At 38.4% G+C, this 27,908-nt stretch overlaps 1 protein-coding gene across 1 annotated transcript in view; it reads right to left on the minus strand.

Annotated features, from left to right (window-relative positions):
- PRKCE (protein kinase C epsilon) overlaps nucleotides 1–27,908 on the minus strand; it is a 299,961-nt gene that overhangs the window by 10,472 nt on the left and 261,581 nt on the right. The window contains exons 12-14 of the mRNA XM_035561057.1: nucleotides 17,020–17,158; nucleotides 14,391–14,579; nucleotides 9,432–9,578 (exon numbers count right to left, since the gene is read on the minus strand). Coding sequence (XP_035416950.1) covers nucleotides 9,432–9,578; nucleotides 14,391–14,579; nucleotides 17,020–17,158 — 475 coding nt within the window. The remainder of the gene's footprint in view (nucleotides 1–9,431; nucleotides 9,579–14,390; nucleotides 14,580–17,019; nucleotides 17,159–27,908) is intronic.

Below are 27,908 nucleotides of genomic sequence, written 5' to 3' on the forward strand. Positions count from 1 at the left end.
AGTTTTGCACTACGATTCTGAGCTGTAAGCATGTACATCAACAAATTTTTGCTGCCCATTTCAGATGAACAGCCCACTAAGCTACCTTTGTTAACTTTATGCTTGCATTAGCTAACACAAAAGGTTCTGCACGAGAAATAAACCCAAAGCTAAAGCTCTTCATATACTCCATGTTCATCAGACTTCAGTTGTGAATGGGACAAGTCATGGATTGTCAGTCTTAGACAAGTCTACAATTTTTTTCTGATAAATTCCTCTCCACAGTCTGACGAAGAGCCAGATTCCACTGCTTCTTAAATTACCTCGTGTTTTACCATTAGCTTTCAAGGACAACAGAAACAGGCCCAACCCAGGAATATTGTTTACTATTATATTAATATAAAAATAAAATGCTTCTGTTTGAATGCTTAAGAATGTACTGTAAGTAGCTATGATAATACAATTTCACTTAATGCTTTATTTTCTGAAAATAGCAACAGAGACTAGAGCAGCCAAAAAGTGAAACAGAATCTGTCTTATTCTGGGGAAGACCAAAAGGAAAGCAGAAACACTCTGGCTGCTTCCACTCCATCCCAATGGGCAACACTTAAAAATGTGTATTTAACAGCTGGTTAAATGAACTTAATTATTCAGTATGAAAGGGTTTTAGTGTTATAAGACAAGGACTCAGCAAACCCAAACAAATACTGCTGGATCCCCAGTACAGAATCAAAAGAAGCATAATAAGAAGTTGTTTAACTTATAAATATTTGGGAACCTGCAGTAGCTTTCAAACTCCTGTTATTCTACTGTTATGATAATCACAGCTAAAAAACAGCTGCTGCAGGCGCTGATGCTGAAGAGAATAAGAAACAAAAAATAAGACGAACCAGATGAGCAAATTCTGGAAAAACAGCACCTTGTTAATCTGAGCAAACAATGCTGAAATCCCTTAAAAATACCAGCTCACTTACTCTTGATGTCTTTAGCTTGTGATACAAGCTGGACATAAGCTCCTCAGAAGGTATATACTTACATCCTAAGAGTACATCCTAAGAGTATTTAGTAGTTGTGCAAAGATTCAAACTATTCAAAGTGCTTTGGAAACCAAGGTCTTTACTTTGTTGAGGGGAGAGGCAGAAGTGGGCCAGACTTCTCTGCCCTGCCCTTCCCAACTGCCCTACTAGGCCCACTGCTACAAGCTCCACTGCCGGCAGTTGTGGTACTATTGCTCATGTTTGCCTATTGCTAGCTAAACTGAGACGATGAACTTCATCACCCATCAACAGCCAATGTTTCTCTGTCAGTAGCAAAGTGGCTAACACTTGAACCAGTAGCAGGAAATTGGTATTTTTAGGAAACAGCTCACATTAAACGTTCTAACAATATCCTGTGGCAGGGTCAGCGTGCAAAAAAAGTGTTGGACTCCAGCAGTTATGGCTGTTTGTTATGAAAAGGCTAAGTCCTGGCAACCCACATCCATTCTTCTTTAGTTTTTCTAAAGAATTTATGTTAGCAGTTCTGAAAAATATAAAATCTTCCCTATTTCTACCCGTTCTTTGTACACCAGTGTTAATCGCCAGTGTCACTCTCAGGAGAAAGCCCACTGTTTTCCTGTGCCTGAGACACCTGCAGGGAAGTGGGGAATACATAATGTGCAATGTATAACAATGGTACATGATTGTCTGAGGTCTCAGGATCCCTACCCGGTGTTTTGTCTAAGCAGTAACACTTCATGCAGAAGCATGCAGTATAGCCCCTTGCGTGCCCGTCTGCTAAATGCTCATTGCCATGCACTGATGACCGTATGGAAATATATTATGGAACTGAAGGGACACCTCAAGGTTATTAGGCCTAAAAATTGACCTACCTTGACATTTTCCCCATATTGAAGGCCTTACCTTAAAGAGGGACATTCACACTGAAGCAAACTTGAAAAGAGAGAACATTTATACAAAAAGAAATTTACTTGGCCTGTAATTTCCTATGTTCCGTTTGGTGCTACTGAATGATACTGCATTTTACAGGGCTTCTTCCCCACAGTGTAAAGGCAAAGTCATAATTCTGCACTTATGACAATACAACCCACTGCCACCAAAAACAGAGGTGTGCCAAAAAAAACCCCACAAAAACAGTAACACGACTTCCCAAACAGCAGGTTAAAAATCCCTTGCTAAAAAATAAAAAATATCTTTGCCTGTTAGCAGTCATGTATGAAAACAGATCGGAAAACATGGGAAGATTTATAAGAGTCATGTTTCAGGCTAACGTATTTGGAAGTTTTCTCCAGAAATGCGGTCCCTCTTTAAGGATTCCAGCCATATCTCACAGTCAGCAGACAGCTGCTGCAGCAATTTAAACACACACCTGTCTCACTGAGCACATTTTTGGGAGCCATTCAGTGAGGCACCTACCTATTTAGGCAGGTGTGGCTTCTGCCTGTTTGCCTGTGCAAATAGGCCAGATGATTTGTATTTGCTATTTATTACCCAATTTTCAAGCACTGCAGGCATCTGGCTAGTCATAAGTCATCAACAAAGGGCTGCTTAAATTTTGCCATTTTTTCACTCATTTGGGGGAGAGGGAAAAGAAAATTACCAGTGCTCACTGACTCCAGTTGTATCACAATCATTGGCTGACCCTAGAATTTGGTTTAGGGGGCTGATTTTCAAACCTTTGCTGCAGTGCAAAATTGAAAGAAGACACATTGCTGGCATCCTTAAGTCAAGACTTAACAAGGGAGTTCAGGTTCACGAGGAAACTGCATACAGACAACGTGGCTCAGATAGCGATAACTAAGGGGGGAGGGATTTCAATAACAGATTATGGTTATTTTAGGGTTACAGGAGATAAGAGACATGCAGATTACTGAAGGAAATTTGAGACTGAAGATCAAGATGCAATCTGCTAACACTGAGGTCTGGTATAGCATAGAACACTCTTCCAAGGGAAGTGCCACACATTCGGTCAATTTAAATCCTGGCTGATCAGGAGCATTTGGATTTTCACACTTCTCGGTCATATTTCTTCACTGTCACTGAACTTTGCATTAAGCATGCTGAGATACTATTACCAGACAGTGGAAACTGAGGCATGAAAGGGTTAGGTGATGAATCCTGGGTCATGCCATGAGTTTCTAGAAAAGCTGTTAGCAGAACTTATGTATCTTGCACTTCTCAGATCTCTGGTTTTAGTTGCTAAACCAATCTTCTACCCCTAAGAAGTCAGAACTGAAGAAATTATGTACAAATGTTCAGAAAACATTCTCAGTGACACAATGACAGGAATGGAAGAGTCTGCAAAATGAAGAGAGTCAGATTAGATGAACTAAATGAGCCCATTTGGCAGAAGCAGACTTCATACTGCAAGATAAAATTCTGCAATAGACAATCTTGGCCATTTTCTCTCTAATGCTCTTGAAGAAAGCAAGTTTTTAAAATGTAAAACCAAGAAGTTGTGAATGCACAGAGAAAATTAAAATAATGTACTGTTCTGTGAAAGCTGTATTCACAGTGAATCATCGTAATGCAATTATTTTGTTAACTTTATCTTCATACAGCCACACTAAGAATGGATTGCCACAGGCACTGATAAAACCATTAGAGACGAAACTTTGGCTTAATTGCTAAAAAGAAATACATATGGCAAACATCTGTTTTACCAGCCTTTGTATTCCCTTCTGGTTCAAAGTTCTTCAGCTTTTTCATCTCAAGGATGGCTTAGTCAAAGTCTCAAATTTTCCCAACTCTGACATTTACAACAGGATAGACAAAAAGGACAAGTCTTATTGCTTGCATGCATGTGTTTCAAGGGTTGGCAGAGAAAACAGCCTGAAAGGACAGGAGTGGGCAGGTGCTGAGACTGTCATTGCAGCCCTGTGTCTAACAGCTTCCCACAGCCTCACGGTTCCTCACAGCACACTGAGCCATTGTGACCAACAGTATAAAAAACATGAGAGTGATTTTATTGTGCTGGTCTCATTCTAAACAAACAAACAAACAAACAAAAACACAAGAAGGAACTGAGGCTCACATGAAGACAAATGAGTGACAAATTTGGGGCAGTAGCATTCCTGTATCTGTGGCAAGTGGGTCTGGGATATTAGTATCAACCTGTAGGCACCTGTGCAAACCTCTTTGTGAGCTTCCCTTGCTGATGTTAGTGGCATGTCAACAAGCCAGAAGTTCAGCCTGTGCAGCCGTCCAGGCACAATAAAACAGAATTTCTTGCAGGAGATCTAAAATAATATGGAGAAGACTAAGGAAAAAACAAAATATGTCGAAATACACTTTTGCCTCACTGTTTCAAATACAAGCTTTTCCATTGAGTAACAACATGGGACAATAAAATTTTATAAACACATTCAAGGTGAAGCAGTAATCTGTTTCACTCATTGTTTTTAATGCATGTTTTTTTAATTGTTATGGGATAGACTAAATCATCCCAGAATGTTGCTACACAAGAGCTACCACACTTACCACAATATCAGTGACTCTGGTAAGAAATTAATCAAAGGCACCCTTGTTTTCATTAGTAATATGGCAAATGTGCTTTGAAAAGGGAGATAATCTGATTTAACCAAGCCAGGAGCAGAGCCATGGAAACAAAGAGGGACGCAGAGCAGAGAATCACTGAACACTATCAAGGCCTTTGTGGTTCTTGGGCAACAAATTATGTTGGAAACCATAGCCTGGTGTTATGGCTAGTGATTTGGGAAATTTTGTTCTCTGAATTAAAATAATTCCAGGGAAATTTATGACCCCAAAATATCTCAACATAGGAATAAAGTGCCTTAAAGAGAGTTCTATCTTGTAATAATTACTTTGGAGAATGGATATCTTTTTGTATTAAAGCTATACTTATTTCTTCCATATGTAATTACAAATCCATGTCTACATTTAAAGCAGCAGGTAAGAATATTATTATTAAGAAAATTTCCAGACAGTCTGTGAAGACTAAGAATTAGGTTTTAAGAACAGAGGAAATCATCTGCAAAAGATACCGTCAAAGTCACTGGAGCTCAGATGTAATAAATATCCTCTTCATATCTGTTCAAATGTCTGCTTGATTTCTAACATACATGCCCCAGAGCTGTTACTTTTTCTATTGTAGCTTAACCTTTATAATAGCTCCACATGGGAGAAATCCTCGGTATAACAAACTATAATATATATAAAAAAATAAATTAATTCTACCAGGTCAAAATCTCATAGTTCTGGATTTATGAAAAGAACAGCTGGTACATAATAGGCATCACAGTATATTGCATTTTCACCTCTTCATGTTCTCTTTTCCAAGTTAGCACGGTGAAGCAGCAGCCAAAGATCCTTCACAGATGGTTTTGGGGCCATCAAATCTTTTTCCATTGTCTCTACTACCTAGCACAACCTGGTGTTTCACTTCTGTCTCTGCTTAGCAATCTAACCATTTGTTTGAGTGCCCTGTCCTGGGCTCTCTTGCAAGCCTTCAGAAAACACAGTCAGGTTTTCAAGGACCTTTTGGACTTCAGTAATTTTCATTCCAAGGCTGAAGACAGTTAGGAAAGAAATTTCAGCTTCCAGAGCATCATTAGAATCACCATATCATTTCCAAACTAGAAGGATATCAATGGTATATTTCTGTTATAGTGAGGAATGTATTTGAGTACATCGACAGCAAGAATGAGATTTAAAAATAACCCTCAAAAGTCTGACTAAGAAATAGCCATGCGATATTTCTTCCAAATCCCCTTGAAAAATAGAAATTTCAGGCTGGAAAAGCTGAAGAGACATACCTGAACTGTGGAGAAGCACAGGTTTACAGTAACATGTAATGTAGCTCCTCAGAAAACCTATTTTGGTGGAGCAAGGATTAAAAGTAAAAGAAGAGAAAGACTATTGTGCTAACTATGGAACCCATGCATTTTTGGGATCAGTAGAGTAGCGAGGCAGAACTGAAGCAATGTTTGTTTCCACCCTGGCATCTCCATGACCTCCCTTGGCAGGTTATTCAGTTGCCTGATGGGACCTCAGTGTTTGACCATTTTCCCTAATGGCTTTAATTGTTTACTTTCAGGGTTTTACATTGTCCAGAACCCATTTGAAAAGACCCTATGTTTTAATTTTTTTAAAGTGTATATGACACAGTAATTATAAATTTCCCCCCTTAGTCATCTTAAATGTTGGTCAGAAAATAGATGAATACCTGTATAAACATATGCATTCTTGCATGAGTAAATTTTTACATGTGCATGCAAGTCCCAGTTTGAATGCACAAATGACTATATATGCATTGTATGCTTTCTTTCCTACACGTGTATACACTCATGCAAGAAATGTCTATTTTCTGACTAATCTGGCCTCTCTTCTCATAGCTATTTCCACAGACCTAGGCTCTCCTGAATATAAGATTAAATACATTTTTTGTATCCTCTTTTATAATTATAAATCACTTTTAGATAATCAACAGCCCTTTATCAATATTGAAAGATGTTAGAACTCCCAAAACATTCCAAACACAGCATTTCTTGTGTTTATTCCACAGTTAATCCATAGCTATGGAACTGTTGCAATTGTTAATCCAAATCACTGAAAATCATTGCTACTCCCACAACTGAATTTAGAGAGGAACCGTTTATGTAAATTTTAAGGTAGAATTTATTTAATTAGCTTTAAACTTCTTCACTTTTTTTTTTTTTTTGGGGGGGGGAGGAGGGGGCATTTTTTCAAAGTGAGTGCAATATCTTCTAGATTGCCAAATATCCAAAATCACTTTCTCAGCATTTACAAAGACATTCAAATTTACTTCTGTAGAATCCTTTACAATTTCTGAAGTTGCATAATTAATATTTATATTTGTGTGACCTTTCTGTCCAGGCTAGACATATATCACACCTTAATTTCCTATTAATAAATCATGAAATGTTAAGAGGACAAGCAAAAATTTTGGTATGATCTTCCTCAAAGATTTCTATACAACAAAAAAATCCAAACTGTTGCAAAATTTATAGAGCTGGTACAAAACCAGCTGATGAATCATAAACATAGTGTAACCATATAAAGTATGCCCTTTCGAAGTGTAGAAAAGTTATTAGTAAAATTGAAAGGACCAGGCCACCAGGGTTATAGATATCATAGAGACAGAGGACTGAAAACATGAAAATAATAGGGATGCCTGTAACACAGACTACATGCTATCTGAATTTACCTCCATAAAAATGGGTTAAGAAAATAGAAACCATACAGAACTACTAGACTGCAGAAATCAAATCTGGTAGAATATAGAAAATTGACATATACAATATGGAAATAGATAGTATAAAAATCCAACATTATAGAAGCAGCCTGAAGAAAAATGAAAAAAAAAAGTGTAAATAATGATGTATAAAATCATCCCAAAAATTATTAAAGAGCAAACAGCTGTTACTAAAATTTTACAATGGACTACTCTGAAATAATCTGAAATCACTACTAAAACTGAAATACCCGACTAATTTATCATTAAAGGAAACAGAAAAGTAGAGAAGGAACATAATAGCAGATATGAATAAAATAGGAATGGCTTTACAATATAATAGCAGTGAAAATACCAGAACGAGATAGAAGCTGCACTGAGAAGGTAGAAGACAAAGAATAAAAATGTCTGACATACTAAATCCCTCCTGACTTTTAAGAATTACCACAACAAGAATACCCATGAAAATAACAAGGGCCTTATAAAAATACCTCTTGTTAAAGTGAATGTGCATCTCTGATCATCAAAGGAAAACAGGCAATGAAGATGTGAGGAATCTGAGACTTACTAGATGTAGACATTAAGTGAAAACTAATTTGAAATTGTACATTCTGGTTGATACCTGTATTACCAAAACACTGATAAATACTGAGCAAAGCAACAAAAAATATTATGAGATGAAAGGCCAAATTCTTACGAAAACAGGAAAAGAGCTAAACACATGCAACTCAGCTAAACAATGAATAAGGCTGTCTGGAGCTCTCTGAGGAACTTGACTGGACAGCAGTAGTCGGAGTATTAAACAGGCTTCAAATAGATACTAGCGGGGTTAATGTTGGGTTTACACTTCCTGCAGCAGTGCAAAGATTTGTAAATCAGCTCAGGCACAAGGTGCAATCCATCCACACCTCCAGAGCAGACCTGGGCAGCAGGGTAAAACAGCCGGCATGCCCAGCTGGCTGGACCCTTTCCAGGAGAGGAGCTGGCTCAGGCTGCCCTGGGCCTGTAGTTCCTGCAGTACAAGGTTTCTGTTCTCCAAGAAATATATTAAACAAAATATTCCCATGATAACACTGTATCTTACTCCTCAAAATTACTCCTAGAAAGATATTTGTTAGGGCTAACTTTCACATCCAGTTGTCCGTCCTTTTGGGTTCTTCCTTCATAGCTACAGAGAGAGAGACACTTCTCCAAGAGTAGACTGAGAGGAATTACTTCAGGCTCCTGTTCCAGATGTTCCCTGCACAGGCAACCCCACTTTCACTGCCTACACATGGAACTTAGGGAAATGTATCTTGCCGAACTTAAAGTAAATGCATTAAATCTAACAGACTAATTCTGCAATGACAGAGGGGACTTTTTCATCTATAACTTTAAGTTAGTATTCAGTGTTGGGAACAAAGTTTCATTTTGCCTTTTTTAAAAAAAATAAAAAAATAAAATATTACCTTCACTATCTAAAGAAAGAAAGAAAGAAACAAGTACCATAACCATATTTACAGGCAAATCAAACATTATTATTAGGAATGTGCAAAGTCAAAAGATGCAAGGCAATCTCAAAGGATTTGTAATAAAATTATTCTCTGGTACTGTTCAAGTACAAAATTTACTGCACATATTCTCATCTGAAGAGCTGACATTTGGTGAACTGTAAGTGCACCATTTTTGAGTATTTTCATCCAGATGAAGAAAAGATTAAGAAAAGTATTTTTGTAGCATCTACATGTGGGACCACTATTTGTGTATTTCTGTCAGTTTAAAATACAAATACTTGATTATTACTTAGCAAAATGTAAATAAATCAACTTCTCTGATCATGATGTATATTTATTTCCCCCAGGAGACTGTTTTTTCAAGCATCTTCAGTTGAATAGTGTTAATCAGAAATCTTTTCATTTGCCTCTCACTACAAACCCCATGGACCACCAGCAATGAAGGATTTGCACCAAAAGTATATACCAAATCAAAGTCTTTTCTGATCAAGGTACCTTTGGGAGCACAGGAAAATAAATAAAACAGGGCCTTGAACTTTCTCATGATTTATGTGATTGAATATGGGCGTCTTTCTGTGCACTGAATCTATTCTTGACACTTACCTTCACAGAAGAATTGACAAGGCAATCTTTTCCACTTGTTTTTTATGCTATTTAAACCCCCAAATGTTGCATCAAGGTATTTCAAGCCTCAGAAAAGCAAGAACTAGTTATGTAGTTACGCAAGTTATGCAAACTGCTACTTACAATCCGAGGTTTGAAGGGTGGCTTGATTTTCCTTTGTTCTAGAAGAACCCAGTCAATTTCCTTGAAAAACGGATGCTGCTTAATCGCGTCTTCCCCGTTTTGTGATGCCACACAGCCAAGTCGCTTATTTGGATTTTTTGTCATGAACTACAGGGTGGGGGAGGGAGAGGAGAAAGAAGTTAAAACATGAATGACAATGGCTGGAAACCATTTACAGTTTAATTAGACATTAGAATTCCTAACGCCTACTTTTTAGAGACAGCCCCCTTTCAGAAGGTTATTTTTCCTGCAGGAGAAACAAGGAGGCCTCTCCAAATTTCAGAGGTTCCAGCCAAACCAGAAGATTCAGGGACCAAAGTGCAAGTTTCCTGTAGGAAGCTCTTTCAACTAATTTCTCACACCTCCTAATTCCACCTGGCTAGAAGTACTATAGGAGGAGATTCTCTTTCAGTATTTTTGCTTCCAGCTTTGGCCAAAAATACTAAAGGAAAGAAAGAAAATATTAAAACCTCCAGAGACAGTTTATAATAAATGTTTAGGATAACTCTTATTTTACCTCATTTGCGCTACCTTACCTACTAATTTTGAGGTCAGGGGCTACATATTATTCTTGCTGGTTTTTATTTTCTTTAGATATGTAGGTTGCGTATAGATACACTCCATTCAAGCGTACATGAAAGGCCCACGATTCCTCATGCACTTCTAGGATTTTATTCTCATATGAATGAGAACAGCATCTTCAGCTATGTGAATTACCAGAGTTCTGCCCATACATTTCAATAAATACATGGAGTGACCAGTAACAGCACAAAGTTTCCCTTGTGAAGCACCATGACATTACTTGCACCTTTCCTTTAATATTTAGTACAGGATAGTCAGTGACAGCAACTGGAACTAACTGATCTTGTGTGTGGAAATTTCTAAACTTCTCATTTTTAAACTCTTACTATTCCTTTCAGCAAAACTTGTGTAAGACATTGCCACCATCAAATAATGGCAACTGATTTTTTTTATTCTGCTCTATTATTTCTTCTTTATTAGCAATTGCTCTACTTATATCCTAGTGCATGTGGACACAGAATTCTTGCAATTCAAGTAGGAATGAATGCTATTCCATACACATGCACACTCACACTACAGAATTACCTCAAACTTTCCTATGACTTCATAATCAGCCATTATTATAATTTTTTTTAAAATTATAGTATACAAATGAAACGAAATGTGATGAATGTTTAGTGAGTTTTTAACCTAAGTACTACATTATTCTACACATCTGTAGAAAAAAATAATTTAGAAAAAAAAAAAAATCACTAACACGCCCTTGCTTTACTATTGCAGTTATTAGATGAGTAGCTACTGGAGCCCTTAAGATGGTTTTAGATAGCTAGATCAACTATCCACAGGAGAATACCACTGCTATCATTTTAAAGATATAATTCATATCAGTGAGATGATTCTTTCTGTAGTTCCTGCTATATGCATGCCATTCAGAAGATGACCCTTTGGTCTAGTGTTCAACTGTTCCGCAAGTTTTTTTTGCAAGTGGACAAGTCAAATCTAAATTACAGGCCATATTTTCTATGGGCAGGAGAAACAAAGGTTTTGAAAGGATTACTACGCTTTGGTGAGGTCTCTTGGAAAACCACAAAATGCATTCCTACATTCCTCTGCTTTACTTCACCTCCAGGAGCCTCTGGTGACTGGGAGAGAGCAGGCCAGGAACCAGCAGCCACACACTTTGCAGAAGCAGAACATGGCAACTACAGGATATGCTTTTTGTACCACATAATCCAGGTAGCAAAGAAGTAAACTCTGATCCTAGTATCCTTCATGTTCTATCTTTGTTTTAAGCTGGAGGCAGGGAAAAATCAGAACATGTCCTTTTTAGAAGCCTGGGACATGAAAATATTACTAGATAATACAGTTTAGTACTGTACTTCATGAACTTGAAAGTTGACGATGAGGGAGAACAAATTTTAAGAACACTTAAAAAAATTATCATATGCAAATATGATACAGTAATCTCAGAATTCTGAAGTGAACATTGAATTCCATAAATTCTATCCCCTGTGATAAATATTGCTCTTTTGCACCTCTTATTTCTATTTCTGAAGCATAAGCTGACATTTACTTCCTGTTTATCAACAGCATCAACAACGATGCTACTGTCAGTGCACAGACAGCTGTTAACTGTACTGTGTTGACGAGACAGTTGCCAATGGGGCTTATTATACTTATTATAACACTTATGGCCACAGCCACAAGTGCTGCCTATACTAAGACAGGAATCTCCTTTTACAAAACGTGAGGCCTTTGAAGATAACTCCGACCAACTTAAATGACAACAGGACAAAAGGTTGCTGAGATAGCCATGTAACTTGGGGCCTGAATTAAAGATTACTAGGCTCCCAAAACTTAGCTTCTTAAAATAAGCACCAGTGCTTAAAAACAGTTCTGCCCCTGTACCCAGAGATCTGTGTCATCGGGATATGCAGGGAACACACATTGAAGACACAACCTCCCTCCATCACTTGCAAAGAAGCCCAGACCTAATTTCAATGAAGAATTGTTTTCTTTACCAGACAGGAAAGAATTTTAAATAGCAATTCCTGTCAATTCACAGAAAGAAGTCTAGTAAGATTCCTGGGACTTCATGGGATAAGCAACACTTACTTGTTGCTGCCTTGTAACACTGAGCTGTTGAATTATCCTTGTTTGTGTTTTGTTGGAAGTAATGGGAAAAGTGTTTCTTCAGAAAATAAGGAAACATTGTTACTTGATAATGAGAATGTCATGTTATTAAAATCTCCTTACATCTTCCCTGGAGGAGTGTAAAAATACACAGTTTCTAAAGAATAAAACTGTCTCAAAGCACAATGTGAGGAAACGAAGTGTTCCAAAGCTAATCCCTTGCTAGCATTCAGCAGTAAAATACATAGACGCCTCTTTCTTTCCTCTGTTTTTCCTGTTCTTCATTTAACAGAATGTGGACAAGGATCAGATGCAGAGCACAAGGTTTAAACATGTTTCACACCATAGCTACATAGGCAGCAGGTTGTTAAATGTAAGGAAATGCATTCTTTTCAAGGCATTAACTGTCAAAGTTCCATTAAATTCTATCAATTTATGCCAATCAAGACATTTTGCCCAATGAGGAGTAATCTCATATTATAGTGCAAATCTATTTAATGGATTCAACTCTCTTTTTAAGGTTTAAAATGGCATTAAAGATTAACTTTAGATAGAAAGATGTAAAAAATGGACTGCAGAAAAATATAAGCCACGATGCCTACTATTAACAGGTAGGCTCAGGAAAACAGCCTCATGAAAAATTATAGCAAAGAAACTAGTGTTGAACATCCTTATACTTACATTCACAAAAATGCAGAGCATACACCTACAGCCCAGTTCTGTGTTTGCATTTGTGTGGGGTTAATGAATGACACGTATGACATTAAGAGTTAGACATCTCACTACTTGCACACAGGAGATAACACACTAAGTCTCTATCAAATCTGTTTCTCCCTTTCCCCTATCAAACAAATACCTTCTCATAGTTACAACAGCTCTCATACTACACACATAATCAGGTGTTTTCAGTTAATTTTCCCCCTCTGATGAATGTTTCAGAATAACAGACAGCTCAGCTAATGTTGATTCACAGAAAGAGCCTTTGGATGGGGAGCCAAAGGAACAGATCTTACAGAATGTGAAACCGAAACACTATAGAACACTACAGAAAATCTCTGGACTTAAGTGAAATTCAGATACAGATATGAACATTGACAAAAACCCTTTCTCTACAACAGGCTAAAATAACCCCTGAACCCTGGATATCAGTCTGAATTCTGCAGCTCAAGTCCATACATTTTAATTGCTGGACTGAAAATAATTGAAGAGTCTGGAAATAAAAACAGACACATGAAAGTATCGTGTCAGCTTATGAAAAGACATCAGAAAGGTATCTAGGGGGAGTAGAGAGAATATGTATGAAGGTCAGCTTTAATAAGTCCTCCCTGCCCTCACTACAGAGACTGGAGCAAAAGAGATACTACAGTTCACAACTCAGAGATGTTACCTTGGACTTCTGGTTTGAATCCTCCTCTAGAGCTCCCTCACCTGCAGCGCCCCCACTCCCTCTCGTCTAGAATAAACCTGAATGTGTTTTTAAGAGATCAGTATGAGCAGTTCTGAGCAAAGTGCTACCTGTCCACTGTTGTAAAAATCAGAATTTGTTCAAGTTTTCTGTAGTTTTCTTTCAAAAGGTAACCCTGTATGTATGTGACCCAAAATGTAACTGCAGGACTTCACACTAGCAGCTGCCCTCTTAATAGATAGTCTCCTTTATTTCAGTCACCAAGAGAAAAATTGTAGCATGCTTTGTTTAAAAAATTGCTGCTTTTGGTGGCACACTTCTATCAAGCCAATCCTTACACTGTAAAACACCAGCCAGGGCAGAAACAATTGCCCTTGAGTAAGACTGCTTAATCAAAGTGTTACATGAACCAAAATGTAGAACATATAGCTGTAAATAAAAGGCTTTCAACCTATCTTGATAATAAGGGAAGAAAGGCATTGGGTGGGTTAAATAAAAACATTGACACTTTTTCTTTACATAGCGCTTCCCCCACTCTAGTGAACATGTGGCATATAAAGTGTCAAAGTGGCAGCACAGTTCTAGTTGGTTGGGTTTTCCCTGAAACATGAATCTGCAGTACACAGATTTATGCAGTGTACAACTGCGTGGAATACAAACATTCTGTTCCTTTCCCACAAGCGGTGTAATTTATCCCAGGCCCCATTATCCTAACAGTGGCACTCTGAACTGTGCTTGAACTCCCAGTGGTGACTGTTCTCAACAACTTTTAGCAAATTCAATTTTAATCAAGGAAAAAAATAATAAAAACAGAAAGCCATGAAGAAGAGGCGGAGGAAAACAAGTAATAGAAGACTCACTGCTTTTAAAATGCTGACGGCTTCTTTACTGAGCCAGACTGGATATAAGACATCATCGTGAAGGATGGATTCAAAGAGATCATCTTCATTGTCAGCTTCAAAGGGGGGTTGCCCAGCCATCATTTCGTACATGAGAACACCCAGAGCCCACCAGTCTACTGAAGGGCCATATTCTAACTCCTGGAGGATCTGGTATAGAAAAAGAGATCACATTGAACAGGCAAGACAGACAACACTCTCAGCTGCACATTTACTGTTTCAACATGATACACCCTTTCTTTCCCCAGTGCCTAAGGAGGACTAAAACCCACACTGACATCAGTAACATCAGGCATGGTTTCTTACCGATGCAGTTTGCACTAAGAGAGCTGAGTGTCAATGCATAGTTTTCTCAGAAGTACTAACTGAGTTTATCAGTCCCCTGAGTAAAGGAGTATGCTCATGGGCAAAAAAGCTGTATATCCTTCCAAACTGTTTAAGGCAGGTCACGCTATAGGGGAAGAAAGATCACAAACACAAAACAGATTGATGGAAAATGTGAAACATTTCCTTGTCTCTATCTTGAGCAAAACAAACTGAACCAACTTGTTATGTTGCACAGAGATCATCTGAGAGATTTATTCTCATCCTTTAGGTAGGGCTGAGGGAAGCCAAAAGCATTTTTGTTCAAGTTCTTTTTACAGCATTGAAACACTGTACAATAAATGCATGGCTGTAGGACTCACTTTAATTGCTTTTGCTTTCAGAAAAACTGGCTACAATTTTTCGGGTGGCACAAGTTCAACCTTGTAGCAAATACCTTTAGTGGGGAGTAGTGGTTTAGAATGATGGAATTTTATCGTCTTACTTGGTGTTACAGAACTATAGCTGTACATGGGACAAGTCTAATTCTTGGCTCCTCTCCACTAAAAAGGAGCTTGTAGTTTGGCTGTAGCATTTCAGCATGACAGGGGACTGGAGAAAGAAGAGTGGGTGACTGCTTAAGACGAAGCTGACTGGCTTAAAATGAGTTGGAATGGCAACGACTTCACCACCTCCTTAAACAATATTAGTGGTGCTACAGGCAGAAGCCTTGTGGTGAACTGCATTAGCTTAGTGCTGTGTTTAGGAATAATGATTGTACTGTAATGTAGAAAACCAAATTCTCTCTTAACCAAAAAAAAGAAATGAGTTTAACATTTGGATGCAGCTGTCTGGATCCCAACTGGATTCTTAGTTCATTGGATATTAAATTTTATACACGTTAATTATAGAAAATGATACTCTTCAGAAGTGTACTTTTCAAGTGCTCAGGGCACACTCTCTGGAATTCAGATATTGCTAAAGAAAAGGAAATTGAAAAATACTACCATGAGGCAAGAGAAATAGGAGCAGAAGATAAGCTTCTGCAATCAGGATGACAAAACGGAAGCCTGAGTTACTGACATCAGTGAGAAAAGCATTTAATGTAAAAGTTCCTAGAATATTATTATTGCTTTGTTTTTAGTAATAGTTTTTAAAGAATTTGCTAAATGACTCAATTAGTATACTAAATCAAAAGAGAATTCATATAAAACCAAACCCATCACTCTGGCACTTGCTTTCTTTTACCTGCAGAGTACTTTTGAAATGCCACAAAACATGTTCATAGATGTTACAATAGTTCCAAGATGACTCACAACCTATCAGTTGTGCTACCCAAGCTTGACAGACATGAACTCTAACAATATGGATTTCTAATTTATTGTCTCTAGCAAATAATAAACTAACATTTTTCCCTGATGCAAATTTATGATTGATGAAAGACAAACCAATGAAATTTTTACGCTATATCAGCACACTGAATCTTTGGCAAAAAAGATGCATGGATTACTAACTAAACTGAGCTGACAAAGTCTGTCTAGCAGACAAATTGCATAATACTGATTCTTTTGAAGCACTCAGAAATTCACCTTATAATCTTAAAATTTAAGATACATGAAACCAGCACAATTATCAGCAAATTCTTTTACCCAATGAATGCCTTAAAGTGAATTTAGGTGTTTTCAACTGTTTTATATGGATGTTGCAGCATCCCTATAAAAGGATCCTATTTTTCTATTCAAGTATCTGTATTTTCTCCCTATCCATATGAGAAGTACCACAAATATAGTATCTTTCACTCACAAACACTTTAAAGAAAAGAAGAAATGATATTCCCACAAAGGTGTTATGCAAAATGACACCAAACACAGTCTCTTCCATATGAACATTCCCCCTTTAAGTCTCATGAAGAATTAAAAAACTTTTTATAACTACTAAAGACCAGTGCTGACAGTACTCAGTTGCATCTATTTTCTTAAAGGCTTCAGTGAAGGCTTCTTTGAAGTGCCTTCACAATGATGCCAAGTCAGAAATGAGAATATGGAGAAGAATATTGTTAAGTTCAGGGAATAAATAAAAGAAAATCCAACTCCTATTGACTTGGAATACTGTTCTTGCCCTATAGAGTAAACAAATTCTGCAGGATTAACCAGGAAAACCGTGGCACAGCCTAGTTTGCATCATCTATTGTTTTCATCTACATATAAAAAGTGTCTAAAATTACACATCTAAGAGTCCATCTGATGAATGATACTATCTATATTCTTAGCACAGTGCAAAATAATACCTCTGGAGCTATATAGTCAGGCGTGCCGCAAAAGGTTGTGGTGGTCACTCCATTCAGAATCCCTTCTTTGCACATCCCAAAGTCAGCCAGTTTACAGTGGCCTTCTGCATCCAGAAGAATATTGTCCAGTTTCAGGTCCCTGAAATAAGAAGTCCCAGAATTAAATCAGCTCTCAAATTTTGAGCATGCGCTCCTGAATTTGAACACAAACTATAGAACGTGACGAATAGATGGTTTCACAAACAACACCAAGTAACTGTCCTTCACATGCGTGCATGAAAAGTGACTAGTAGCAGTCACTAAATAGACCTGGATAATGGCAATAAGGAAGCAGGTAATGACAAGCATTTTGTAAGATGAGGCCCGTACTCTCTCTTCAGCTGCATGGAAGCACAGCTGTAAAGCATCAGAAACATTTGGAAAAGATCTCAGTCTCTCGCTTGCTACAGATCTAAGACTCTTATATGAAATAGGTCAATGTTGTCTAATAAAGTCACTCTCCCTTTTTGTATCAGCACAAAGAAAGAAGTACCGATTTACCCATATTTATCACATGGGTTGAATTAATTGTTACTTTCAAACCTGGATTACTTTGAATTGTATTCTTAACATATACTCGAAATTCAAAGTTCAGACTGCAAGAAGAGGGCTGAAAAACAATGCTCCTATCTTTGGGACCCTAATTTTCTGCAGTTTAAAAGCTGTGCAAAAATAATCTCACATGACTATTTTGCATTCATTGTTAAACAACACATGTTAGCAGCTGCCTCTGATCATTCTTTGTACAAATGTCTTTGTGTCGAAAATACACAATTCTTCAGTTATTAAACTGGGTGAGGTCAAAAACAGGTTGAGAAAGGGATATCCACCTTTCCTGTCTTGCCCACTGCACATTTTCTAAATATACCATTGATAGTTATTTCATGATCCAACACAATGGATGCTAGGTACCATTTAACTTACCTGCCACTGCCTTAGACTAAACTACAGTAGGATCTGGAAAGCCAGTGCACAAAAGAGCCCTCACTTGCATGAAAAACAACAACAATAAAATAAAATCCACTATTAATAACATTTTATCATGTATAAATGATAAAACAAACAAAAAACAAAGACAACAAGATTCACTGTGGGTCACTTCCAAGTCAGGATGTTCTACAATTCACTGATATTGCATGGCCTACTTTATTTTTATACTTCTATCTAGGCCGTAGATGCTTTTGTAGTGTATTAAAGATATGCAGTAATAAAGGAAGACATTGTATGTATGAATGCATACAGAGGTGAGAATCAAAAGACATGTGTCCTTAGGTGACTTTGTGTGGGCACCTTTTGATCAGAACTTTTTTTCTAGACATATTAGAGAAGTTTCTGTAGATGGAATTGATGATAAATAAGTACGTGCATACAAATTCTAAATCAGTTATAGGAATAAAATTGCATGCCAACTTCTGTGAACAAATGAAAAACAAGAGAGGTGATTGGTGATAGGCAACATGGCTTCACCAAGGGCAGATCGTGCCTGACAAATTTGGTGGCCTTCTATGATGTGGTCATGGTTAGTAGATAAGGGAAGAGAAACTGATGTCATCTATCTGGACTTGTGCAAAGCTTTTGACACTGTCCCTCACCCCATCCTTGTCTCTAAATTGGAGAGACATAGATTAGATGGATGGACCACTTGGTGGATAAGGAATTGGCTGGATAGTGGCACTCAAAGAGTTGCAGTCAGTGTCTCAATGTGCAGATGGAGACCAGTGATGAGTGGTGCCACTCGGTGGTCTGAATTGGCACTGGTATGTGGTATATGTAACATCTTTGTTGGTAACATGACAGTGGGATTGAGTGCACTCTCAGCAAGTCTGCGGATGACAGCAAGCTGAATGGTGTGACAGACACAGTGAGAGAAGGAATGCAACCCAGAGGGACCTTGACAGGCTTGAAAGGTGGGCCTGTGTGAAGCTTATGAAGTTCAACAAGGCCAAGTGCAAGGTCTTGTACCTGGGTTGGGGCAACGCCAAGCACAAATACAGATTAGACAGAAAATGGATTGACAGCAGCCCTGAGGAGATGAACATGGGGGTATTGGTGGATGAAAAAATGAATATGAGGTAGCAGCATGCACTTGCAGCCCAATAAGCTAATTGTATCCTGGGCTGCATCAAAAGAAGTGTAGCTGGCAGGTCAAGGCAGGTGATTCTCCCCCTCTACTCCATCCTTGTGAGACCCCACCTGGAGTCCTGTGTTCAGCTCTGGGGCCCCCAGCAGAGGAAACACATGGACCTATTAGAGTGAATACACAGGAGGGCCATGAGGATGATCAGAAGACAAGAGTGCCTCTCCTACGAAGACAGGCTGATAAAGTTGGAGTTATTTAGCCTGGAGAAGAGAAAACTCCAGGGAGACCTTACGAAAGCCTTCCAGTACCTAAAGGGGGCCTACAGGAAAGATGGGGAGGGACTCTTTGTTAGAGGGTGCAGTGATAGGACAAGGGGGAACGGTTTTAAACTGAAAGAGGGTAGATTTAGATTAGACATTGGGAAGAAATTCTTCACATGAGGGTGGTGAGACATTGAAACAAGTTTACCAGAGAAGTTGTGGATGCCCCATCCCTGGAAGTGTTCAAGACCAGCCTGGATGGAGCTTTGGGCAACCTGGTCTAGTTGAAAGTGTCCCTGCCCATGGCAGGGTGTTAGAACTAGATGATCTTTAAGGTCCCTTCCAACCCAAACCATTCCATGAATCTATGAAAAGATACAGTTTTTGTTGCCAAAATCTTTAATGCCAACAAATTCCAGCCCCCAGACTTTAGATCCACAGTGGAAACATTCAGACAGATTAAATGATTAAGTGCCTCTACACCAATGCACGCAGCATGGGAAACAAGCAGGAGGAGTTGGAAACCACGATGCAATTAGAAAACTATGACCTAACTGCTATCATGGAAATGTAGTGGGATGAATTACACAACTGGAACACTGCAATTGAGGGCTGCAAGCTTTTCAGAAGAGATAAGCAGGGAAGGAGGGGTGGGGGGGTTGACCTCTATGTTAAGAAATAGACTGTGATACCTCTGAGAAACAGACACAGACAGGTTAAGAGCTTGTGGGTAAAAGTTAAGGACTGGACCAATAAAGGGCACCTTGTGGATGGGGACTACTACAGGCTGCCAGATCAAGGGGAGCCTGTTGACAAGGCCATCTTGCTTCAGCTACAAGAAGCATCATGCTCACAGGCTCTCATCCTGCTGGGGGATTTCAACCACCTGGATGTCTGCTGGGAAAGCAACACAGCAGGCTGTAAGCAATCCAGGAGACTCATGAAGGAAGTAGAGGATAACTTCCTGGTCCAGCTATTAGACAAACCAACCAGAGGGGAAGTGTTACCAGACCTGGTGCTCACCAGTGCGGATAACTCATTAAAGAGGTTAATATGGGAGGCAGTCTGGGCTGCAGTGAACATGCTGTGGTTGAGCTCGTTAATGTACTTAGACACTGCTATAGCTACAAAAAAAAAGTGGAGATTCAATTTGCAATTAGTGCACATTACTGCTTAAGCTACTGACCATTTCCAAGAACAGGACATCTAACCTGAGTGATGTTTGGTGTGACCCACTGGGCTTGGCTTGTACCTTCTTTTGACTTCTAGTGCCTTATTTATGTCACTCAGGTGGAAAGTTTTGTCCTCGTGTTCTAAAAGAGGTAACTCATTCTCATTTTCTCCTCATCCCCACCATGAGGCATGTTCACCCCACATTTACTTCTTCAAAAACTCTGCCTACCTTGAAACTGCCATTTGGTAGGCCAGGGCTCATTGATGCTTCTCTTCCTTTGCTAGGTGGAATTTCTAGAGGAAGCCTGTCCTGCATATACTGTGTCTCCTCCAACTTTGTCTGGGGATTTGGGACTACGATATCCACATTTGCAGATGACGACAAGCTTGCCCTAACATAAACTTGTCAATCAACCAATTTTTAATGTGTTTATCAGATTGGGGCATGACTTACAATGGGAATTAAAAGTACTGTGTATTGTCCTGTACCAGTGGACAATTTAATAATATGACTGCATCGTGGTCACTACTTAGGAGGAATTATGGCTGTGTGATATAAATATGATAATGAATTAACTTAGCATCATAAAAGGATTTCTCCTGCCTTTTGCCACGTTTTGAGCAAGAAGCCAGTGCATGAATTAAAAATGCAGGATCTACCTTCAGCAGATTATTATGCTGGCTCTGAAGCCAGGCAAGATTACAAGAGTGGCTAAAATGTTTCAAGAATTAGTGGATAAAATTTGCTGGGAATCTGTCCTTAGGGACTGAGGAACTGATCGGAGCTGGCAGCTCTTTAAAGACACTGCTCTTAGAGCAAAAGAGTGGCACCCCAACCCATGGCATGGGAGTTGGAACTAGATGATCTTTAAGGTCCTTTCCAGCACAAGGCATTCCATAATTAAATAACCCTTCCAAGGCTGTGTTATGTGAGACATATCCACAGATACAGTATGCTGGGATTTCCCCTGAGATGCTCTTTTCTCCATATCATCCCTACTTCAGTAGGTGGATTTTATTTTATTTATTTATTTTTTTCAACACTTGTTCACAATTTTGGGCATGCTGTCCTGCCTATATCTAACCTATACTACATATACAGGATAGCAAAAAAAATCAGGTATTTCTGGTACACAGTGGGCTTACTGCTCAAGGTCTGCATAAAGACTGCACATCGGAGTATTAAATCAGACACTTCTGGGAAGCACTGGATGACTTACTGTGCATGTAGAAGCCAGTTATGCTGTGCACATGCTAAATGGTTTGTGCATATGCAAGAAGTTTGACAAAGTCAGATCTACCTCATTAACAGTAAATCCACCATTCCCCCCATAAACTACCCTCATCAATTATGGTTTATGTAATTGAAGTATATATGGAATGTAGAAATGCTCCTTGCAACCAATATGCCCTACACCTGACTTCGGTCTCTCCAGATCAGTTGCACTACTCTTCTATGTCCTCAGCTGTTCACCTGCATAAGGCCCCTTGGAGAAGACTACATATTTTGTCATTCCTTGAAGTCACCTTTTTTTATCAGTTCCTAAACAACCTGAGATCAAACGGGCTACAGCATAATCCCCTCCATCTAACCATTTAACCTGCCAAACAATCACCTCCTACTATCCCTTTACTATCCCTTTATTTGCTTAAAGATTCCTGTAAGTAACAGAAACTAGAAACAAAAACTTGACAGTAGAAAAAGAGAATGAACAGACTGAGCATAGGGAAAAAAAGCAAGAGCCTTAATATTAAATTCTGACTACCTGTACAGACCAACAGTGAAATTTTAAGCTTACCTGTAAAAGCACAAGTCACTTTAAGTTCCTTACTATTTATGAAATTATAGTCCTACTTGACAGAAAAAAACACGTGGGACCCTTTCATCAGGCTTAAACAATGAAGACCATAAGCCTCTTCAACAACTCTATTAAAGGCGTTGAGGACATCAGCTTAATTACTCATGCAGTAATGGAATTTGACACCAGTAGATTTTTATTACTGCAAATACAAAGTGCATCAAAGTTTCAGAAGAAATTTGGAAGAAGCTAAAGCAACAACAGCATGACTTCCATCAAAGTAGATATGGGAGGTTAAAAGGTAAGCTGGGAGTCTGCCAAAGTGCCAAATTCAGAGCTAGCCCACAAGATTATCATAGTCCATAAAACTGCTTGCACTGAAAACCATTCAAAAACAATTTGCAGTTGACAGAGTCAAAAAAAATGGAAAAAGAAAGCTTAGTTACTAAATAAATGCAAGAGAGTAGGTAATGTGACATTTATCACCTCAGAGGGAAAAAAAAGACTAAATCAAAACACTCAGAGAGAGATGAGGAAACAAATGAAAAAGTAACAGAAAAGAATTGTCAAGGAAACTTGTTTTTGCAGAGCAGCAGTGCCAGTGAAAAAAACTTTTATTTTAAGACCTCTGTCTCCCCAGAACTGTTCTAAGACACAGCCAGCTCTCCTATCATTACAAAAAGTAAACAGCTCTGTCTCTGGAATGTAAATTCATTGTACAGAATGATCCATTCGGATCCATCCAGACTTTTACTTGGTTCCCGGTATTACTGCCAGCTGTCTGTGTCTAAATCAGAGCTTACCACATAATACAGTGTCAAATAGCTCAATGACAAAGATCTATTACATTCTTCTTTTTCTCATTTTGCATACTCTTTGTAGGAACTAAGAAAGTCATCTGTTTCTGACAAAATGAGCTCCCACAACCTGAGTAACTACTTGCAACTTGCAAACAACCTAACCAGTTAAGCTAGGAAAATGCCCTGGTTGCTTGAATGCAGTAATGATACATTAAGCTATCTCTCTCCTTTGTTTGCCAAGATACTTTGTACAGTCAGTTCAGTTGACGTGAGCAGTCAGTTGCATAACATGTTCTTTTTAAAATCATTTCTTTTTCTCAGAAAGCATTAACCAGAAATTTAAGCCTCGGTTTCCATTTCTGGGCATCTGCCAGCATCACAGTCACCTCAGAAGCTGGAATGACTGGCAGGATCTTAAGAGAGAATCAGGATTGTAACAGCAAGGCTTGTGCATGTCAGAACAGAAGAGCGGGCTGGCTGCAGGTAACCTGCAAGAAAGCTTCCCTAACGCTCATTCATTCCTCCACATGCCAGTGTCATGAGCCACCGACTGCCCTCGCTTCCCAGAAATGCTCCGGTGATGAGGACTTCGCAGGAGTGGGTTCTTCAAGTCTGACTTCAAACAGTAGCCAGCAAGATAACTGCCTTGTCTGTGTGGCCATGTGTCATACATGCCATTTAGATAACAGGTAATTTTCTTGTTGAAAGTAAGGCAGTTAAACAGTCAAGATGGGTTTTGAACAGTGAGTCTGCCAAACATTACTGACAGTAGCCTTTGAATCAGGTAAACATTAGTGACTAAATAAATCCATATTTGAAGAACAGGATCAAGTAGCTAAGAAACATGATAACATGTTGGTTTAAGCAATCATTTTACAATGAAATATCTCCGCAGCATCTGCTTCTACTCTAGCTGCTGAATAAGCAACAAAAATATAAAGCATATACATTTCAGTGTATCATAATCATTATCTACAAATAATAACTGCATTGGAAACAAGGATATTCCTTTATAGGATGAAAGTTAAGTGAAGTACTGCACCTTATTAAACATCTACAGAACATCAAAGAACACAAGTCAAAAATATGTAGTTACTGAACTACTGTCAAAGAAACAGATCCTTCACAATTTTGTTTTGTTTTTGTGACTTTCAGCTGCAATAAACCCTTTCAATAGTGTATTTGAAATCATTGCCACTGCCATTGTTCCCCTGCATGGGAAAATCACGTCCTCTCTGCAGGCTTTGAATAGACAGGCTATTCACAGAAGAAACCACAGAAGGTAAAAAGGAAACATCCCCATAACAAGACATGGAGTGCTAACAGAACTGTTCTCCAGTCCTACGGTTATTGAAATTCATAACCGAGGGCAATACCCTCATTATATCAATTAACAATTTCAATTAGTAAAATGAAATTACTCTTTCTATTTTAATTAAGGTAAGACCTCTACATTCTTAGAATTACTTTTTAAGTTATTCAGTGGTATCCAAATTGCATTTGAGACAAAGATGCTCTTCTGCACCAACAGGTCTCTCCTATACCCAGCACAAACTTGCCCTTTGCTGTAATTTTAGTTAATAGTGCATTTTCAATATAATTTTTAGCCATAAGCAGAAAATATCATATAACCTGGACCATTTGTACCATACTGCCTGAAATGTTTTTTCTGTATGACCGATAAATTCACCAAAATCTTCATCTCAGTTCTTCAGACACATTGGTGTTCTTCAAATACCCAGATAACTAATGTACTAGATTCTGGTCTAACCAAAATGGAGCTATATATGGAGCTGGTCAGAAAACAAAAAAGAATTTCAATATTTGTTATGTTCTGATATCAGCTTCTTTAGTAACCAAGCCTCATCAACTTAATATCAGCTTCCATACATAGACTATGGGATAGATAAACTAAAACTGTTCTTCACTAGTGGATTCTTTTATTTCATTAAGTATATTAGCCACAAAACATCAGCAAGGCTTTCTTATCCCCGTGACAGATTGGAGATAAATGGGAAAACAAACCCAAACCATAACTTCTAAGATAACACAAACTAAAAACATCATTTTCTGCCTTTCTAAAAACTGTACAGAAAAGAAGCCCATAATTTTTCCTGTTACTGAGCATGAAAATGCAATAATAGCAGTGTCATTGGATGTCAGGTTCTACCAGGTGAGGTGATCTCCCTTACCTATAGAGTAAGAAATACAACATGCGCTGGACTGTTCATTCTTATGGGTGGATTCAGAACAGTAGGACAGTTTTTGTTAGCAAGGAGGGAGTAAGGAGAAAGCTGAGGAAAAAATGCTTCTGCTGCTTTTATTGTTGTAAGAGATCTCAGGAAGTTTTCCCTGTGTTTATCTGAAAGGCTTGGAATTTCTGTTTTGCTTTTATTTTTATCCATTAAGTAATTACTGGACTTATGTAAAGCACTTTCTTTGCCACTTTTACATTACAGAATAAGGGCATCATCTATCACCAAAACTATAGCAGAGCTGTACCCAGCAACATGCAGAAAAACCCGCTGTGCAGATTTGAAAACAGTGTTGCTTTTCAGCAGTGCCAAGTTTGCAATGCAGCAAATCCACCTTTTATTGATGTGAATCCATGTACAATGCCTTCCTGTCAGGCATGTTTATTTTAAAAACCCACATATTACTTTCCCCATCTAGCACAATGTCCATCACTGTGCCATCTGCACAAATATCTTGCGGACTACAGGGGTGGCAGAGACAGGAGAAGGGATGTAGCAAATGGCAGCTTGCTATCTACCTGCCAAGGACATCAGAGGGAGACAAAATGATTGCTATCTGTGGCTTGGTAAAACCTAGTCATTAGAAAGTAAAAATATGGATTGCATGAAGTTGCCAGCTCCAGCAATGTACCATTGAGAGAACTTTTAGGAAAGCAAGGACCTGAGATGTTTTAATCATGCAGCCCTCACTATTAACTGATGTCTTAACGATGTATTGACCAAAGGTTTAATATTCCTTTCCAGGAGCTTAAGGAAAGCAGTGACTTTTCTGGTAGCATAAAAACAACTTCTATAAAATAATTTCTATATATGGCCTTTTAATGGCTTTGACCATAACTTTATTACAATTGTCGGTAGCAACTTAGGAACATTACAGTGCATGATCTGCTTATCTTATTATGCTGAATTTCCTTAAAATAATGTGTAGACAAGTAAATATATCATACTTAACAGCTTTCCTTTGTGTTGCCTTTCCTTTCTTATTATTTCCACATTTTTATTTGAGAACATAAGTGAAATATCTAGAAGTTCAAATATACGTTATGTAAAACATTCTCACAAATTGGCTAAGCACAGAGGGGAGTGGTTTCTATTTCTTTTTCAAGAGAGTTTCTTTTTACATTCACATCACACTGCTTTTTAATCCTTGTCCTTCCATGACCCCTACCTGGGAATGTAACAATTCTTCAATGAGACTAAGGCAGGGATGGGATGTAGCATTACAACTGTTCTTATTGAATTAGCCTGAATCTGAAGGCCTAATTTAGACAAGTTTTGTGTTGGAGCCCAGTGGCAACTCTGCCTTCCCATGGCCTGCAGGCCTGCAGTTTTTCTACCAAGAACTGTCACAAATGGAGCTGGCTTCATATTAGACCCACTGTATAGGACAAACAATCTGCTTCAGAAAGAGTTATAGCAGATAGCAAGTGATCTTCCCCTTCTGTAAAGCTTGAGATTAAAAAAATAAATAGCGTTTTATGCTGAGTGAAAACACAGTGTGTTCAAAAGTTTGTATAAAAGCAGCATGTGAATAGCTGTTGGCCTGATGCTCAGGATGGTGTCCACTTCTCCGAGGCTGGCTCTGACCCCGGGCTGAGCATCCTGATCTTGCAATGCACATCTGAGTGGCCTGACTGACATGTGAGTGGCTACTGACAGTTCTGTGAGAGAATTTTTTTTCCCCCCTCTACTTTGGTTAAAAACACCATTTTCTAACCTTCCTTTTCCTTGAAAATTTTAGCTGAAAAATCCTAAGTGGCTCTAGACATTCCAGCTGAGAACGACAAGATGAATTCTGTACTCCCACTGACAATATTTACTGTGTCAGTCTCTGCTAAAAAGCTGTTGTGTTGAGTCATTGCTAAATATGTAACGTGATACAACCTGTCCTTGCTGACACCTCAGTGATCCCGCTGAGGACAATAGAGCTCCCCAGGTTCAGCCAAAGACTGACTCAAGCTGTGGTATTCTACTGTGTGAGATTCAATGCTTCATGCTCTTATTTTTATATCTCAGATAACATACAAACAAGATTGCATATGCATTGTTATAACAATAAGTTAGGTGGAGCACAAACTAAGAGTGCCTGCTATGTATGTCTATAATCCTTTTAAACAAAACAATACTAAATCATTATTTGATAAAACCACGATGAAAGACAGTGAAAGGATGGCGTGAAGCTAGAAAAGCTTGTCAGATCAGGTTCAGAAAACTCAATTCTGAAAAAAATGCTAGCATAACCTTAGAAAGCAAATTTATCTGCAGACATACTAATTAACTTCTCATATCCAGATCAACTTAAAAGTTTGTCTTTAGAAACCAAAAGCAGTGTTTATTTTCCCTCAGTGGCCTCAGTAGGTATGATGACAAACTTGGATAGTGGAAAAAAAGTATTTCTGCAAACATGCGGAAAAGAAAAGAGTACTTGGTTTTCAGGCATAGTTTCTGTGGCTAATAGAAAAGGCTAACATTCTTTTTTCTCT

The sequence above is a fragment of the Cygnus atratus genome, chromosome 3 (genome assembly GCF_013377495.2).
Source record: "Cygnus atratus isolate AKBS03 ecotype Queensland, Australia chromosome 3, CAtr_DNAZoo_HiC_assembly, whole genome shotgun sequence".
In the NCBI taxonomy this organism is placed as follows: Eukaryota; Metazoa; Chordata; class Aves; order Anseriformes; family Anatidae; genus Cygnus; species Cygnus atratus.